General features: G+C 38.3%; 2 protein-coding genes and 1 non-coding gene across 4 annotated transcripts; all 3 read left to right on the forward strand.

Moving 5' to 3' along the window:
- The first annotated feature begins 4,136 nt into the window (after positions 1 to 4,136).
- LOC103703698 (zinc finger AN1 and C2H2 domain-containing stress-associated protein 16-like) lies at positions 4,137 to 11,373 on the forward strand. Of its 2 annotated transcripts, XM_017841919.3 has the most exons (3): positions 4,140 to 4,412; positions 9,194 to 9,960; positions 10,969 to 11,373. In XM_017841919.3, the coding sequence occupies exons 1-2, from the start codon at positions 4,314 to 4,316 to the stop codon at positions 9,956 to 9,958; spliced, it is 864 nt and encodes a 287-aa protein (XP_017697408.2). In that variant the 5' UTR covers positions 4,140 to 4,313; the 3' UTR covers positions 9,959 to 9,960; positions 10,969 to 11,373. The 2 variants fall into 2 exon arrangements, with proteins under 2 accessions (XP_038972682.1, XP_017697408.2); XM_039116754.1 differs by lacking the exon at positions 10,969 to 11,373 and having other exon boundaries at positions 4,137 to 4,412; positions 9,194 to 10,198.
- Positions 11,374 to 15,111: 3,738 nt separating this feature from the next.
- Positions 15,112 to 15,914, forward strand: LOC120104862 (zinc finger BED domain-containing protein RICESLEEPER 2-like). Its single transcript, XM_039116735.1, has 2 exons — positions 15,112 to 15,556; positions 15,641 to 15,914. Exons 1-2 carry the CDS (start codon positions 15,218 to 15,220, stop codon positions 15,686 to 15,688), a joined length of 387 nt encoding a protein of 128 aa, XP_038972663.1. The 5' UTR covers positions 15,112 to 15,217; the 3' UTR covers positions 15,689 to 15,914.
- Positions 15,915 to 16,752: 838 nt separating this feature from the next.
- On the forward strand, positions 16,753 to 16,825 carry TRNAE-CUC. The gene has a single exon. It is a non-coding gene; the product is annotated as a tRNA-Glu (tRNA).
- Positions 16,826 to 18,871: the final 2,046 nt, after the last annotated feature.

The raw sequence follows: 18,871 nt of genomic DNA on the forward strand, positions 1-18,871 counted from the left end.
AAGGGGCTGGCCGAGTGGTTCAAGCTAATTCCAAAGATCCATTACAAGGAATTGGAGGTCCAATGACTAGAGCAAGGGCAAAACAAATGAAAGAAGCTTTATATGGACTAGTCATGGAAATTCAAGAGAAGGAGGCTGCTCTAGAAGACTCTAAGGCTTCACCAAGATTGATCACTTATCTTTACATAGTAAATGCTGAAGAACAAAGCTTGGAGCCATTAAACAAGGCTGATCCACGTGGAGATGCTATTTAGGCCCATTTTTCGTGGGTACTTTTGGGCTTGAGTCTTGTTGTGTTCCTAATTACTTGTACATGAAGTTTTGACTTGTCAACTCGTTTTTCCTAAGTTATTCATGTACTTCGTAGTTAGGAACCTTGAAAGTTGTGTCATTTATTATTTTGAAGTTGTAACTTGGAAGTTGTGACTTGGAAAACGTTTTTTACTTATTGCCTTGGAAAGGGATGGTGTCCTTTCCAATAGCTTAGTTTGAAGCCTATATAAAGGCTGCCATATGTAACCAAGGGATTATTATGAATGAATTAAAGTGTTGGCAAGCTTTGCTATGCTCTTTTGTGTTCTTGGATTAGAATACAAAATTCTGACTTATCAAAGGGAGTGATCAACCTTTGTGGCGTCTTCAAGGATTAGGGTTTTAAGGACTTAGTTTTCTTAGAGTTCTAATCTGATCTCCTACAACTTGTTTTTCTAGCAATCTCGGGGCAAGTATAGCAAATTGATTCAAGGGTTCCTAGGGCAGGTCTCCTGGTGGGTTCTTGTCAAATTCATCTTGATTGTTATGATTATGCAATATGATTCTTCTAATATTGCAATGAATTGCCCTGTGGTAGTTTGCCTATGAGGACCATGCCAAAATAGGCCTATTTTGGATCAAAGTCGGCAGGCCGATTTTGATTGAAAATTCAAAAAAGAAATAATACTTGCTGGAATAGGAGATCATGATTCTCCACCCAAACAGTCGCCCTTTGGGATGAGGTCAGGGAGGCATGACTGGCACGAACTCCTAGGATTGGTACGAATGGCTAGCAGTCATTGGGGATTGCTGCAACCAACGAATGGCCGTCCTTATCCACCATTCGGTTGAGTTGGTCCAAAACCCCTTTTAAAAACCCCACCCCCTCTAGACGATCCACCACCAAGCTTCATCTTCCTTTTTTCCTCTTCTTTAGTGCCCGTCATGCTGCTACAGCCGAGCGCTATCACCCAAAACACCCCCTTTCTCTCTTTAGCCTCCAGGTGCTCTTTTTTTTTTTTTGTTTCGAGATCTATCACTTTCTTCTATCAGAGGCCACCGCTGTCAGTTGGGATTTGCTGCCGCCACCGCTGTCAGTTGGGATTTGCTGCCGCCACTGCTGTTAGTGATCCCCCTTCCCTCGCCCTCTTCCATCCTCCCTCAAGCTGAGCTCGATTCCACCAATTTTCAGCCGAGTCGAATGCCCTATCCCACTTATTTTCCTTCTATGTTCGACGTGTTCCAGCCAGCCACTGCAACCATCGGTGGTCGTTGCACCACCCCTACTGCCACGCTGGCTGCCACCACCCCTCCCCCGATCCCTCCTCTTCCTTCCCTGCCCTCTCTTCCTTCTCTATGTTTTCACTTTCTTCTTCTTCTAATTTCACACAATTGCTTCCCACTTTTCCTTATTTGTTATTTCAAAAAAAATCCTCTTTTCTCTTCTTACTTGACTTGTGAACTAGACATCGTGATTAATTCGTGTTATCGATGGACCAAACCCAAAGCTCTAAGTAAATCCAGATCAAGTCTCTCTTTTTCTATGTTGGCCAACCCAAACTGAATAAGTCAAGCTCCTGATTGGACCTAAATCAAGTGGATCAAGCCCAAAAGCCCAACTGGCCTTAGATCCGGTGTCTCTTTATCCTTTCTATGTTGGTTGACCCATGGACCGGATGTAGTGATGACCCATGCCACTGACAAACCAAACCTTGGCTCTCGATTGAACCCAAACCGAGTGTGTCTCTTCCTTCTATCTTTATTAGTTAATCTTGATCAAGCATTATTTTTTTAATTAGTTTAATTTTCTTTCAATTGATAAATTAAAACTAACCCAGGTTCTTTAAATTGATCGGGTGGAAATCAGGATCCGGATAGCAAAGCAGCATGATCAAGACTGATTCCCTTGCATTCAGATGATCATGAACCCCATCTCCTAGAGAAGTTCATGTATTAGTGCTAGGTTATAATTAATTGTTAAATCCAAAAGGTGGTCAAAACCCCTAGATGTTAGGCTAAATTCACTAGTCTGGACATAAACTGGACGCTATCTTAGGATATTTTAAGTTATATAGAAGTCTAATAAGACACTCGATTATTTTAGATTTTTGGACAATTTTCTTGATTGGCGAATTTTGAAATATTTTAGAGTGAAATTGTAAGAAACCTTTATCCCTAGTGTATTTAATCATACCCATAATCTGGTATACATTATTAGGAAATTAATCTTTTTCTATTATGTTGAAATTAAGTTTTGCATGCATGTTGCATGAAATTGAATTGTAAAATATTGGATTAAGTATGATATGATTTACTCAAGCATAAATCGTACTTCATTGCATTGATACATTTTTTAATATTATATATATTCTGATTTTGCTATTCTCTAATCTAACTATGATCACATAAGCTTAAGATTTAGCCTCTAGTGGGGCGATCACTGATGCATATTGACTGACCGCATAATGAGTTAGGAGCTAGTTTTCTTTCGGTCATAGCCAATCAAGGCTAATTGTTAGCACATGCTAATATAAGCATGTTCTCCATATGATTTCAAAGATAGTTTCCTTCTTGACCTCTTGTGGGGTGATCACTAGTGTATAACCGATGATAACATGTTGCTGTCAGAATTTAGTCTCTTTCGAAGCTTCCCACATACCGATTATGGCTATAGTCACGAAGACCAGTAGAGTGAGAATGAATAGTCCATCTCTATTTGTTTTAGAGAATCTATTTTGGCCAAATACATTATACATCTTCAAATCTATATTGATAGACTAAATATGTTTGTTGGTATGTTTTTTTATATATGAAAAAATAATATCGACTAAAAATTTATTTTTTCTTGTATAATAACTTAATCTTACTAGAGAATTTGGTAAGTTACTAGGCTGTGAAGCTCATCACATCTTTTTTATTTTTTTTACAAATGCAGCCAGATAGACGGTGCTTGGGATTGAGTAGTAAGGAGCTTAGGATTTAGAAACCATTTAATTAGCATTCTTAGAATAATTATATATATATGTATTTTATAAAATTGAAGTAAAGATTTTATCTTTATTTTTTCAAGTGCACTAGATCATGATTAATTCTCAAGATAATTACCATATTTGTATTATTATACGATGAAATTATTAAAATTTAGATTCGTTTGCCAATACATTTTTTTGGCAATTCCATTTAGACAATTTAAAGCTGAAGTTTTTTTTTTCTAGAATATTAACTCTATGCTCCAATAAATTAAAAGATGCCAAATTAATTTTTTCTTCCATGTAACTATTTATTGATATTATAAAATTCACATATATAAAATGTTACAAGTGGTACCGCGTAAAGTTCATAATTTTCGGTGACGTGATTCACGCAGACACGGCAAGACGAAAACAACCGCGCCGTAGCTGTTCACCGGCGCAAGAAGGTACGTTCGGACGCGGAGCGGGGAGACAACTCAGACACCGTAACGGTTCCTTCACGCCAGAAACAAATCGTGGAACCTAGGTCACCCCTAGTCGTCAAATCCTGATCCGACGGCGGATACGACAACAGCCCAAGAAAAAGAAGTCGTGATCAAGTCAACCGAGCGGGAACGGCGCACGCGAACCGGGTTTCCCTGTCCGAACCCTTCAGGGGTTCCAGATCCCGTACAAACCCGAATTTATAATTTTCCACAACCAGCCCTTGCCACGACCGCCATACCAACGCATCACAACCTCATGAGCCCCACGCCAAATTGCCACATCTGTTATACGTGGCAACCTACTACTGGTTCAGATTCAGTACCTCCAAAATCCTCCGATACGAAAGATCTTCCCTTCTTCCGTCGACCCCTTGCGCGGTTCGTTGAACCCGTCCCCAAAAAAGAAAAAGAACAAGGAGAAAAAAAAAAGAAAAAGAAAAAAAAAGAGAGGGAGGGAACGAGGGCTAGAGAGAGAGAGAGAGAGAGAGAGAGGAGAGGACGGCGATCCCAATTCGAATCGGACTATATCTATCGCCGTGTCTCTCTAGTCTTCTTCATCTCCTTGGCCTCCTCTTAGATTGATCTGGTCACCCTCCTTCCATCGATGGGAACGCCGGAGTTCCCCGATCTCGGTATGCACTGCAGCGTCGAAGACTGCCAGCAGATCGACTTCTTGCCCTTTACGTGCGATCGGTGCAACAAGGTTCTCCTCAATCTTCTCTCTCTTTCTTTCCGTTTTTGATTTCTTAATCTTGGAAAACATCAGGATAGCTTATGGAATCACTTCTAGAATTGATGGAATTTATTAGGATATTAATGGAAGAACTTAATTGGATCTCATGCCTTCTTTTCTAAGAGGGAAGTGGGGTTTATAAAATCTGATGGAAGATCTGAGGATTTGCATTTGTATAGAATGGCTAATTATCTGGCTCTTGGTAGCGAAAACTTCAACCTAATATGTCATACTCCGGGGTTTAGACTAATAATACAAATCTTTTTGTGAAAAAACAAGGGAAAAGGCTAATCTTTGTGGATCTGGGACCAACAATTGATGTCAGGGGACAAAGAGTGTCGTTATTTGTTGTCGGGTACCAGATAACGGAAAGGAAGGCATTGTTCGGTTGGTTTTCTGATCACGAACTTGTTATAGGACTAACTAATGTAGAAAAACAAGGTCCATACTCCACAACTGAATCAAACATTCTAATGACACAAATTTCTGAGGAGGTTGGGTGGTTGATCTATCTAAGAGTTTCGGGTTGTCAAAAAAGAGTGTGTTTATGAAGCCATTATGTGAAACTCCTGTGGTAGGGTTGGGGAAAGGGAAAAAAATAACATCAGTCTTGTTGATTCTCGTTCCTAGTTAGCAATTTATGATTTACACATGATAGATGAAAGGATATATCCTACTACATTTGTATAACTTGTATCTGTTGAACTCTTCTTTCCCATTGTGCATCATCCAATCATTGCAAAACCATCCAACTCTTGCTCTCAATTTTAATGGTAGTAGAGCTCAATGGTCATTGTTTGGACTCAAAAAGAAGGCATTGCAGGTTTATTGTGAGATGGGTTAACATCAATGTTTTTCTTTCAAGTTCGCGATCCTCTTAAGTTTATAGGCCATCTCAGGTTCCGCAATTACGACTTTCTGTATATTGCAGGATGGCCATGATGCATTGGGTGCTGTGTATGTATTGTGGAGTCACTGTTCCATGTACAGCATGGGCCCTGATGCATCATGGCTGCCCCAATAGTTGGACAACCATGATTGGGAAATTAGACTGTCAAGTTCGTTCTCTGAACTTGACAGGATTCAGACTCTTTTCTTGCCCCCTTAAAATGTGACCATTGTGTTAAGCCCACGCCTAATCATTAGAAATTCGGAAAAGAACCCTCGTTGAAGTAGAATTCATTAACGTTTCTGATTGAAGTAGGCCAGACTCACATAATAAAAATGACTAGCATGGCTCTGCCCCCTATATTTAAGGGGATTTCACTTAGGGCCTTGAACTAGTTATGGGGTTATAACTTGTAGTTTGCTGACACTTATCCTTCACTAACACAAAATATAATGAAGGATTTCTGTCAGACCCACAATTATCAGGCTGACACGTTCTAGCTTTCCTTTTTGCCTCTCTCCTGTTTCTTTTTTCTTTTTTCTTTTTCCCATTTGGGCTATTTTTGATTTCTTGCTTGCGGGAAGGAGACATATTTGAACCCATCACACACTTGTATGATCAAATTATCATTGTAAACCTTACTAAAGCTGGTGCCAGTTTAGAAATAATACTGGACATATGCATTACACTGTCTAGTTACTTGACAAACTACTAACATGAATTTGGATCATAGTATATCATTGAAGCAATAACATTGAAGAAGTTGATATCAGGGAGCTTCAAGAGAGGAAAATTAAGAAATAAGCTTTAATGGTATATTCAAGTTTGGCTACAGTAGGTTGTATTCAAGTTTGGTTTATCCATTGAACAACTTGTATGTGCATGGACCATGGCGTCCTAGCAACATATGTTATATATAGTCCAGTACATGTTGGTACATGTTGATATTAGAACCATCACGCACTCTTTCAAGCATGCTGGTATCTGTGCATCATGGTTTGTACTTCATGGCATGGTATGGTATGGGCCCAACACCTAGGTCCTTGCATATGCCTTTTGTTCATTTAACTTTATCACATGGTCGAACCGTTACTTCTGGTTATTGACCCTTTTTCCTTGCATTTTTTGATTCTTCATGCATCATATTCCCCATAATCATCACTATTCCCTCCTATATCAATTTTTAGTTAGCCTATAGCATCATTATGGAGCTAAGCCCAAATTTTTCTTTAAAGGCTTAAGGTCGATATTCTTAGAAATTGACATTTTAGTTCTTGTTCCCTCGCTTCCTACTTCTTTTGCATATCATATGGTCAAATTTTCATCGGGAATTAATTTAAAATCATAAGTTGATTGCTCATCGTTTAAGTGGAATAATATATCCATAAGATCTTGACTTGCTATTGAATTTGCCAGGTGCCAATCTCTTTTTCTAAAATTTATTTTGGTTGCTATATTAAAATCCATTGCATGGTCAAAGTACCATATCACTTTGCATATTCATTTATCCTCTATCAAAACAGTTGTATAAGTTGGTTGTAAATCTGTTCTTTTCAATAGAATCAACTTCTGATATAGATTACATCATTTTAGTTGTTAACTTCATAAAGATCATTTTTATTAGTTTTATTCGCGGTCCACATTCACAACCGTTAGTAATTATCCTCCATTTTTACCAATTTAGTAGCTTATGATCTCATCTTTTTACTAAGATAAATTTATTTTTGTATTATATTTTCAGTCTCTGTTGTGCTGAAAATTGTCAAACAGGTAAAGGGAATGAAAGAAAAGGGTTGTGGACCATGAAGCGGGGAGGCAAAAGATGATGAGGAAGAGATGAAAACAAGAAAAAAGTAGAAGAATTTATGAACCACAATTAAAAAAATTAACCTATCAATTAGTTACTCTATCTTAGATGTAACCAGAATTTTTTTGATGGCATATTTTTAACATATGTCAACTTATTATTATGGATAGCTATATAACCAAGCCTCATGCCACCAATTTGACATTAGGTTAGCTTTGCAAAGCCTTCTTATCCGGTTCATTCCAATCATGGGCCATATGAACAACTAAATCATAAAACTGCAAATATACGAACTCAGAACACGTAGATATACCCATATGAATGCTAAACATATAATGACATACATGTTTATGTATATTTTATGGTGATTATTAAAATTTTTGTGTCCGTCTTCTTTAAGTCTGAAAAGTTTATGTAACAAAAGAGATGTAAATATACTGCATTTATCATGAATTATGTATTATTAAACAATTTTTCATACATCATCTATACGATAGTATTTGTATTAATGTGATACATACTTGATCATGGTACACCGAACTGGGTATACCATACAATACCAGTACCAAATTGGTACGCAATACTGGGGGCATATGGAGTGTTGGTACGTCGAACCGACCCTTATACCTAGCATTGCTGACACAAGGTACTGGTACAAGGTTTGGCACTGAGATTGCGAACCTTGTACGTGATGATGTTGTCAAAATGTATCTTTGCTGCCTACTTGATGATATATTAACAAAGTATTGACTTAAGTATAGATTAAATTTATGCTACTTTATATGTATAGATACTTAAATATATTTGATATATGTTAGGTAATGTACTTGGTACTTTTTTGGGAGTAGCAATGCGGTAAGCCTGGCCAGGAAATGGAAGCAGGATCCATAGGCTCTTAAACAGCTTTCACAGTGCTGATTTATGAATCATAACCATTTCCTACCAGTCTTATAAAGGCTAACCAAGGTTGGATTTATGAATCTTGTCGACAATACATTCCTCCCAATAACTGCATCTATTGCCAGCTTTCCTGAACCTTTTCTTTTGCAATTTAATCCATTTTATTATGTCTATCAAAATAATAGAGAGTAACTCTATCTGCAAGTGCCATCTACTTATGTTATTCTTCTTCTTAGTTATTTGCATGCAGCTTGACTTTTGCTATTTTTTATCCATTTTTCAAAATTATTATTATTAAATTTGCAGCTTGCCTTTAACTTGATTATAGCCACCTTCTTTAACTGGGCATTGGTAAATGACTATCAGGGAAGTTACTTTGAAGGAAAATTAATTTAATGAGTCTAAGCTATGTGCAATTGACAGATTTCTGTGTAAAGCTGCCATAGTCAAATGTAAGATATCGTATTTACACTTGAATCTAAATTGTGGAACATATATTTCAAGTTTTCCCCCGGTATCAGTTGTCATGTATTAATATATAGCAATCCCAAAGAAGGTATTATCCCTCGGTTAAGTTAATCTATCTGGTTCCATCCAAGAGTAGATTAACTTTTTAATGATCTTTCGCATGATCCCCTTCTATATTAAGGATTCCCTTTTCATCTAAGATGAGGAGTTTTTTGGGCCAACTTGGTTCTCTAGCTCTCACTTTCATCAAGTATGGATCAGCATTTCTTATTAATAATCATCTGCAGTATTAAGGAATTGGCACTTGTGCATTTTTTTGTGCGTTAGGTATGATTCAAGAGTCAAGATTGTTGTTGGAGTACTTGTATGCTGATGGTATTGCAAAGTAAACATGTGGCACCTAAATACAATTTATTCCATAAAAAATACTAGCTTTTTGTATCACATGGTGACCATGTTCAGTTGGAGAGTCTAGACCTAGTTTATAGCTGAACTATATAAATGCTAGATGGAGACCAGTTATATTCTTCTTTGTCAAGAGTATCAGGTTCTCATACAAATTAGGAATTCCTGCTATCTCCTAAACCAGGATGATGTAGCATTCATCTTGCAATTATTTTTGTGTTGTTTTTATTTTGTTATATTTACATCAGACACCAACTGATTCTGCATTGGAATGGTGACTAGGTATTTTGTCTGGAGCACAGAAGTTACATCAAACACCTCTGTCCAAATGCAAACCAACAGGATGTGACTGTCCTAGTGTGCCCACTCTGTGCTAAAGGAGTTCGCTTGATCCCAAATGAAGACCCTAATATCACATGGGAGTCTCATGTAAACAGTGACTGTGACCCATCAAACTACCAGAAAGCAACCAAAAAAAAACGATGTCCTGTTCCTGGCTGCAAAGAAATACTAACTTTTTCTAACACGTTAAGATGTAGAGACTGCACCAAAGAACACTGCTTGAAGCATAGATTTGGGCCTGACCACAAGTGTCCTGGACCAAAAAAACCAGATTCTGGCTTCCCATTTATTGGTCTGCTAAATAGGAGTCAGAAACGCGAGTCGTCATCGAATAACTGTTCAAATGGTTCCTCGTGGTGGGGTTCAGGCTTGCTTAGCGCAGCATCAAATTTGAGGGCTTCTGCTGAAGCAGGCATGCAGAAACTAGGCAATGCAACTACCCAAGCTTTGCAAAGGGCAAAGGATGGAACGGCACAGGGCAGTAGGGGCGGTGCACTTTTGGAGCAGTGTACTCAATGTCCAGCGAGGTTCTCCACTGTGTCTGCTTTGATTGAGCATGCTGAAAAATCTCATCAGCGCAATACTCAGCAGGCTCATAGTAGGGTGATGATCGATGTGTGCCCCAAATGTAGCAGAGGATTTCAAGATCCAGTATTGTTGGTGGAGCATGTTGAGAGGGATCATGGAGGGTCTTCAATTGCTTAAAAGTAGGCACAACTGTGCATTACATTTTTCCACCCTCCAAAGCTGTAGGATTTTGCTATATTGCTAAATAATTAGATTTTTCTTTGATATTGAAGTACCCTATCCATATTTTTCAGTCAAATGACAAAGACATTGGATCACTGAATAATTCTCTACTGATTCTTGCATATTTGTTCAAAGGATTATTCCAATGTATTAAAAATAATGAATAGGCATATATTTTTGAAATTTTAATTACTATTTTGGATATCTCGCAATTTTTTGCAATAGAATCATGGATTATTTTTACAATTTCTGAATTTTGCTTTTTGATAGAGGAGGCTAAATTTTGCTTCCTGATAGAGGAGGCATTACTGATCTTTCCCCTCATTTCAGAGATATAGTCCTTGTCTTCCTGATTTCTCCTTGACGTTTGCCAGATCATATACTTATATAGAATATGCTCTGATCCTGATGTTGTAACTAGTTTTCGTGTAGATGAAGGAGGATTTTATATTTGTTTTTGGAAAGTTAGTTTTCTAGACAAACATGTGAGCGCGTGCACACTCACACCAGAGATGATCGTAACAAAATATTTATCTTTATTTTTTTCTAAGTGACCATATCTGCTCTCTGCATTGTCTTGACTTCAGTTAGATGCACTCTCTTTAACAATATTATCTGTAGTGCTGCTTTTATTTGTGATATATCAATTTAGCTGTGCTGATTACTCTCTTGGCTTGTTTTCAACTTCTTGCCTTACGTAATCTCATATTACACACAATTGCTTTGTGCAAATAATTCAACTACTTTTTTGAGTTAATTTGCATAATTGCGCTGGTCATTGTAACTTTCTATTCCTCATTGTTAAACGGATATCAATGCACACCTGCAGCCTGTATGGCAAATTAGTCTCTGTAGACTGTTTGAGCTCGTGTGTGCTTATATGCAGAGAGCTTCGTGCTTGCTTCTCTCCATGCTGTTTATCTTATTCCTAAATCGTATTTCTTCCTTTTCATTTCTTTTTGTAGTTGGACCTGCGTTACCAAAACTGCCGTTGCTGTTATAAGTGTGCATATGGATGAGGATCTTCAAGCAGATTCATATTAGCTCGTATTGCTGGATGGATAATCGTTGCTTCTGCTTTGTTTGCTGCAAGCAGTCTACTTTCGCTGTAGTGTGCTCAAATGCTGGCGTTCTCCAATTATTGGAGATATTACATCAACATCGAAGTTATTTGACATTGTTGCTTAATTCCTGTTGCCTGATTGGATTGAGAAATGACTTTTTCCTCTCTCTTTTTGTCTTCATCATTTGATTAAAAGTTGGTTCTACTTCGATATGTCTATACATGCGACTATGTTGATGGCTATTTATGGCATTAGAAATAATCGATAAGATGATACCCATTTAATATGATGTCATCAACAAATGAAGTTAACTATCAAGTTGTCTTGCACGAGCACATATTTTTTCAGCATCCACTTCTGGCGATGTGAAATGTTAATCTCTTACCTCTCATTACCTGTTGGGCCAAGGAATTGGCCCCTTGGTTGGTGAATTGGTGCATGATTCTGTAAGTTGTCACAAGTGGATGCATTATTATTATAATGCATTTCTTGAATTGTCTAAAGGCCCTTTAGATTTACCAGGCTGGTTTACATTTGACAATCAATCAAATTAGACTGCTTGGAGCCTAAATCAAAGCATAGAGGATTATTTATTTAGGAGCATTATTTATATGGGTGTTTCTTTTATTACATGCGCTGAATATGTAGTGAAAAGCTCCACTGATGTAGAATGTAGATATAGAGAAGTTCTGCAATTTTGCCGTAGGTTATTTAAGCTGTCCCTTGTGGATATTCTATGTTGATGGCTGAAGAATTTTGATCCAAGTAATTGATAAAACACAAAGACTTGCAAAATCCAACTTATGTACCCATCCATCCGAGTAGGGCTATTAATGAGCCGAGCTGCTCAGGCTCGGCTCGGTAAAAGTTTACACTCGAGCCCAAACGAGCTCTAGTCTTCCAGCCCAAATAAAAGGCTTTCAGCCACCCAACCCAAATAAAAGTCTCCCAGAGTTCCAGTACAGCAGTACTATTTGGCTTTGCTGAATAGTGAATAATCTGAATATCTGATCGACTCCCACGGACCCACCCAGCCAGCCCCCTCCCGAGTCCCGATCGAATTCGACTAATCCCCAGTCCCCACCGCCACCGACCTGGCGACCCAGATGCCCTAGTCTCCCTCTCGGCCTCTCCCACTCCCAGCCCTCCCCCGATTTTCGAATCCCGATCCGGCGAGGCGGCGATCCCCTTCCCCGACTTGCTGCGGCGTAGCTCTACCCTAGTTCCTTCTCCATTCTCCAACCATCCTCCACCTCCAAAGCTCCAACCAGCTGGTCCAGCTCTGCCGGTCTGCCCGACTGCCCCCATGGCCTTCGAACTTCGAAGGCTTGAAGGCTGAAGCCCCAGCCCTGCCGCGCTCCACCTCCCTTCGCCCACACGCCGCGCCGCCGGCCGTGAAGCCCGACTCCATAGACAGCACCACCGAAACCCCCCTCCCTTCAAACCCCCCTTCACCCCTGCCTCCCTCCAAACCCCTGTCGCCCTCCAAACCCCTCCGGCCCTCCCTCCCCTCCGAGGCTCTGAACCCCTCACCCCTTCCATCATCTGGACCTCGACGACTCGACCCCTCGACTTGCTCCTCCCGGATCTTCCCCGACCCCCGACCCCGATTTGCTGAGTTGCTGCGGTGCCGACCCCCGACCAGCCGACCTCGACTTACTGGTGAGTTTCCTCTTCTTTCCTCACCGTCCATCACTCCTCAGCTCTTCTACCGACTACCGTCCATCATCTGTTTTTGTTATTATTGTTATTATTATTTCTTTATGAAAACGTGTTTGGGACTTGGGAGGCCGGAGGAGGGCTGAATGTTATGCTTTCAAGTGTTTAAATGAATTGGTGTCCAAATTTGATTGGTTTTGTTTTGGCCTTGAATAGGCTTTGTATGGCAGTATGGGATGCTTATGTACTAAATATGTAATTTGACTGGTTGTTTATATTTTTCAAGAAATGTTAGATGGCCAACGTGAATTCGATCAACATGCCTCTACTGCTTATAGTGCAAACGAACTTGTTGAATTGGAAAATATTATTGATAAAGATGATGCAATGGATGAAATGAAAGAAATGGGTACAAAACAATCTTGGAATGACCCAAACAGGAGGAAGAGATCTAAGGTGTGGACTGAATTTGATATCGTAATAGTAGATGGTAACACAAAGGCAAAATGCAATTATTGTAGTGCTAAATTGGCATGGAAGAAGGGGGTGCCACAACTCATCTCAAAAGACATTTAAAAGCTCGTATGCCTCGAAAACTTTCTAAGTCTAGCGAAGACAAAGAGTTAAAACAAAGCTTATTGTCATTTGATGTTACTCAAGGTCATGCAATGCTGGCAACTTACAAGTATGATAAAGACAAGATAAGAGAGATTCTTGCAAAGATGTTTATAGTGCATGAGTATCTTTTTAGGATGGTGGAACATCAATTCTTTGTTTTATTCTGTAAAACTCTTAACCCAAAATTTGAGCTAATAAAGCGGGTTACTTTGAGGAGTGACTGCATGAAAATGTTTGCAATTGAGAAGCAAAAGTTGAGATCAATGTTAAAAAATGTTGATAAAATTAGCTTAACAACTAATCTATGGACCTCAAATCAAACAATAGGGTATATTTGCCTCATCGAACATTTCTTAGATTCTGAATGGAAGTTGCAAAAGAGAATTTTAAACTTTTGTAGCCTGGCACCTCCCCACACGGGAATTGCTATTGCTGATTATATTCTTCAGTGTCTAACTAAATGGGGGATTGAAGATAAGGTTTCCACTATTACGTTAGACAATGCATCTTCGAATGACACAGCAGTCAAAGTCCTGAGGGATAATTTTGCAATCAAAGGAAAGCTTTACTTCAATGGAAAAATATTTCATGTTCACAGTTGTGCACATGTTTTGAACCTAATGGTACAAGATGGTTTAGCAGAAATACGGGATATAATTGAAAATATCCGCGAAAGTGTGAAATATCTGAAAATGTCTCCTTCATGACTTCATAAGTTTACGAAATTGTTAAACAGTTGAAGTTGTCAACCTCTAAAATTTTTCAACTTGATGTGCCTACTCGATGGAACTCAACTGAAATGCTAGAGTCAGCATTGGAGTTCAAACCAGTGTTTCCAATGTACAAGGAAAGAGACTCCAACTATAAATGGTCACTACAAGAAACTTGGACATTAGCGACGCTTTTTTTGGCTATTGGCGACGCTTTTAAGTGTCGGTAGAAACCATCCCGACATTTTTCAAAGCGTCGGTAAATCGTGGCCTATGCTACAGTGGAAAAAACATTTTCTGACGCTTTTAAAAGCGTCGCGAATTACTATTTGCCAAGAAAATTACCATTTGCTATCTACATCTTCTCCTCCATTCAGAAATACAAACAACCTCCCCGATCGATACCTTCATTCTATCTGTGCAGAGTGGTTGGGTTTGGCTATATAAACAGTTTTTTTTTCAGATCTGCCGATGTGGGACTAAAATGAGGTGGTTTTTTGGATTCCGACGATGCTTTTTAGTGTCGTCAATTACATATTAACTTCGACGACGCTTTTAAGCGTCGTCATTAGCCGACGCTTTTAAAAAGCATCCGCAAATATTGACGGGAAAAAATTTTTGCTGACGCTTGGAATAAACGTCGGCAAATAAGAGTCGGAAGTTTTCTTTTTTTGTGTAGTGTTACCATCCGAGGAGGACTGAATACGAGCTACAGAGGTTTCAAAATTTTTGGAAGTTTTTAATGAAGTCACAGAAGTGTTCTTGGGACATCAATATCCAACTTCAAATTTGTTCCTTAATGAAATTTGGAGAGTGAAGGAGAAATTAAATGATATGTCCTTCGATACTAGAGATTTTGTGATGCGCATGACTCGAAGAATGAATGAAAAATTTGAAAAGTATTAGGGTGAATGTAACTTGCTAATGGCAATTGGAGCAGTTTTGGATCCTCGCTATAAAATGCAGCTTATTATATTTTGTTTTCCAAAAATTTATGGTGAGGATGTTTTTCAACGCCATGTTGATGATGGTCATGAACCTTTAGATATACTCTACAAGGAATATGTATCTTCAGATGGATAAATAGATGTTGAGACTAGCAATATCCCTAGTATTATCTCCTCCAAATTGAAAAGAAAAGGAAGGGCTAATCATGCCTTCATATGTGGGCTCAACAACATAGGAATGTTATTCCTTCAAACAAAATTGAGTTGAACATATATCAAGAAGAAGATATTTACAAGCCTAGTGATGAAGACTATGACAAGTTTGATGCTTTGAATTGGTGGAAAGCCAACACTCTAAAATTTCGCTATCTATCAAAGATGGCTCGAGACATACTATCCATTCCTATTACTACTGTTGCTTCAGAGGCTGCATTTAGTGCTGGAGGTAGAGTGCTTGATCAATATCGTAGCTCTTTGAAGCCTGAGACTATACAAGCTTTGATTTGTACTGGAGATTGGTTGCGTCAAGAGCTTGGATTGCAGCAGTCATCAAATGTAAGTATTATTTATAGTATTTAATATATCTTTTAGTAGTTAGTTTTTCAATTTATAATTTCTGGTTTCTTGTTTAATTTATAGGTTGATGGAGAGTTTATGCAAGGGAACACAGAGACTGGTCTAAACTAGACTACTTGAGAACTTGAGATTTATTATGTTTATTGTGTGTCTTGAACTCTTTTGTAGAACTTGATTTGTATGGGATGTTTTTTAGTTTGTTGAGGATGACCGATATTTTATCATGTACTCATGTTAGATCTCCACCTTTAATGGGGAAAGTGTTATGGATCTATTTCCAACATTACTATGGCACATGCAATCTTCAAAATGGTCAATGTATTTTCTTCATTTGGTATTTGCTGCCCCAGTTACTAGTTAGAGCTCTGAATCCACGGCACTTTTTTCGTAGTGCACCCTCTTCTCCCTTTGGATACTTACAGGTAGAGAAACATGAGAAATATATCAACCAGAAGGGTTAGTCGTGTCTACTCTCTTGCTGATGTTTGATCCCAGCTTCATTCGGTCAGCATTCCTGTGACAAATGCAGGTATAATGTTTAGCTTCTATTTTTTGGTAGCAACCATTCTGATATGTTGCAACATTAATTGTGCTCCTCTTGGGTTTGTATCACCTGCTTTAGGGTGCCAAAACTGAGGGCAATTACAGGTGACATTTGACTACTGTCACTTGGAAATTACAGGTGACTGTTTACTCAGCCAACAATGTTGTTATTTGAGTTTTGCCAACAATGTCAGGCTAATTTACTCAGCCATTGCTAATATCTTGGAGAGAGAATATTTAATTACTAGTATCTATTTTCAAACATGTACGACCTATTGACCATTCAGAACAGGATAGCACTGATAATGGTTATCTCATGTTAATATTTGAGTTAGTCTCACTAGAAAATCTTATTTCAGCATCATAATTTATAAAAATCTGACCACAAAGAGAAAAATAGCTTGTTTGTGGAAATATGGTGTCAGGGACAACAAAATTTTCAACCAAAAGAGATTTGTATATGCCCAACTTTCAGCTCGTAATTATTATCGAGCCCGAGCTCGGGCCCGTTCTGGAGCTTGTAATTGAAACGAATTTATGGAATAGTAGAAATAATTGGAAATCCTTGTAGTGCATTTTTCAAAAAACAAAATTACTTATTTTTTGTTATAGGTTAGTCAGTTGTCACCGTCTCCGTTGTAGTCTAGTTGGTTAGGATACTCGGCTCTCACCCGAGAGACCCGGGTTCGAGTCCCGGCAACGGAAGTTTTTTGTGTCCTTTTCTTTTTTTTGCTCCAAAGGAGCAAAAAGTCGAATTTCTCGGTCAACAAATGCTTCTAGCTTCGTATATCGGGCGACTTGTTCCATCTCTCCTGGTAAGGCACCATTTCTCCTTCGGTTATTTGATTAAATGCCAAGCTTATTGACATCAATATAGATTCTCTTTAAAACATCAAACCGCCAACCAGATGTTCGATGAAATGCCGCAAACGAACCAGCCGTCATGGCGCCAATGATCATGGCTTTGTTCGTGGACGGGCAGGGACAAGATGCGCTGCGGCTCTTCAAGATGGCAGAGCGAAGGGCTATGTTGGGATGAGGAGGAAACGAGCGTGGGAGAGAGATTGAGGGTGTCGTTCTTTGATCAAGGTTTCCCGCGATTTATTTGTTGGCTAACGGCATTAGGGAATAAACTTTTTAAAGTTTTGGAGTTGCAAAAATTTGCAGGGTTTAAACGATATTTTTTGCTAAAAAAAAAGAATTCAGGATCAGAGAAATCCTGAATAAAATCTAGATGAAGGCTAGACTCAAAACTCAAATTCTCAAAAACTTTATTAACTGCGCTAATTGAGACTCAAAGGACAAATACCTGTATTTTTTTTAAAGATTATTATTTATATGAAAAAAATCATGCCCATTTCGATCTTTAGATTCTTTACACCATAATAACTATTTTTTTGACCATGCAAAATAAAATAATTATGTCTGTGCGCGCATATGTGTGCATACGTGGGTGCGCGTATGCACACACGTGCAGGTGTGCTTGTGGGTGTTTGTGTTTGTGGGTGCACGTGCGTGCGTATGTGTGAGTGCATGTAACAAAATATAAAGAAAAATAGATTATAACAACAAGAAGAGAAGCAAAAATAGAGAACTAGAAAAATGTGGCAAGCTATTATTGATTAAGGCCTAACCCAAGCTGCATGATAATCAAAAAAAATATCAAAATGGGGATTAGAGCAACCACTAAATTGAAAGCAACTTTAAGGATAAATGCTATTTCTAAAATCCCAGCTTGAATCAAGAGGATAACAAATAGAATCCTAGATTTCTTCCTCTATCTCGAGGCTGGTTTAAGGGACGAAGGAGAGTAGACAAGAAATTTAAGAATCCAAACCATGGAAGACAAAGTCCTTGTCTTTACTTTTAAAAACCTCCTACAAATCATAATTATACATTAGGCATCTCTTCTTAACTGGATCATTTATGTGCATTAACATGCTACGTGATGTGGAGCAAAATGATGAGGTGAGTTTATATGTATTACGTTTGCATCTCCAAACATATAATAATACAATCAAACAAAACTTAGAGGGGCAACATAGAGATTCTCTTAAAAAATATTGCATGTATGGTAATCCATGGAAATTTGCCTTTAATCGTAGAAGTTTCATATCGACATAAATAAACCCTCTAGACTATCCATTGGGGCTCTCCCTAGAAATTTTATCTTTTTAAAAGTTTCTCATGTAAAATAATATTTTATGGCCCCACCTCATAATAAAAAAGAGAGTTTTATGACCGAAGCAAGGTGAGAAGCAGATAGATCTAACCTCTTGAATATTTTAATTTTTAGATAACATATTTAGATTTAAATGATTTTAGTCACTAGAATCATACAGTTCTGATGTAGTCTACATTGATGAAAAGTTTTACCCGGCTAGTCTTGGATCTTGATGATGTGAGTTCACATTTTAGACAGTACATCTTGATGCTACTCAATAAAAGATAATTTGGACAAAAAATGATAATTAATTGGAACTAGACACTTGCATGTGTGAGTTGGGGCTTTTCCCAAAGGAAAGGTCACACTCCTTTGCTTAACAACCAAAAAAAATATTTGAATTTTGGATGGTACATTCACATATATTTAAATTCGGATAAAATAACGTGGCAGGGTCTACCTCTGTTTTTTTCTCTTATAAAAATAAAACGACAACAAGTACACGCTAGGCACCCTCATAAAATTTTATGAGGGTGCTTTTTCTAGTTCTCCGAGAGGGTGTGAGTACGTGAATATGATGCAAGCAA

This window comes from Phoenix dactylifera, unplaced genomic scaffold, assembly GCF_009389715.1.
Source record: "Phoenix dactylifera cultivar Barhee BC4 unplaced genomic scaffold, palm_55x_up_171113_PBpolish2nd_filt_p 000130F, whole genome shotgun sequence".
Classification (NCBI taxonomy): Eukaryota; Viridiplantae; Streptophyta; class Magnoliopsida; order Arecales; family Arecaceae; genus Phoenix; species Phoenix dactylifera.

Excerpts from the sequence above, each read along its gene's own strand:
- LOC103703698 (XM_039116754.1), top strand. The coding sequence starts at position 4,314 with ATGGGAACGCCGGAGTTCCCCGATCTCGGTATGCACTGCAGCGTCGAA. Across the intron at positions 4,413-9,193 it reads CGTGCGATCGGTGCAACAAG|GTATTTTGTCTGGAGCACAG; the intron begins GTTCTCCTCAAT and ends AATGGTGACTAG.
- LOC120104862 (XM_039116735.1), top strand. The coding sequence starts at position 15,218 with ATGTGGGCTCAACAACATAGGAATGTTATTCCTTCAAACAAAATTGAG. Across the intron at positions 15,557-15,640 it reads GATTGCAGCAGTCATCAAAT|GTTGATGGAGAGTTTATGCA; the intron begins GTAAGTATTATT and ends TTTAATTTATAG.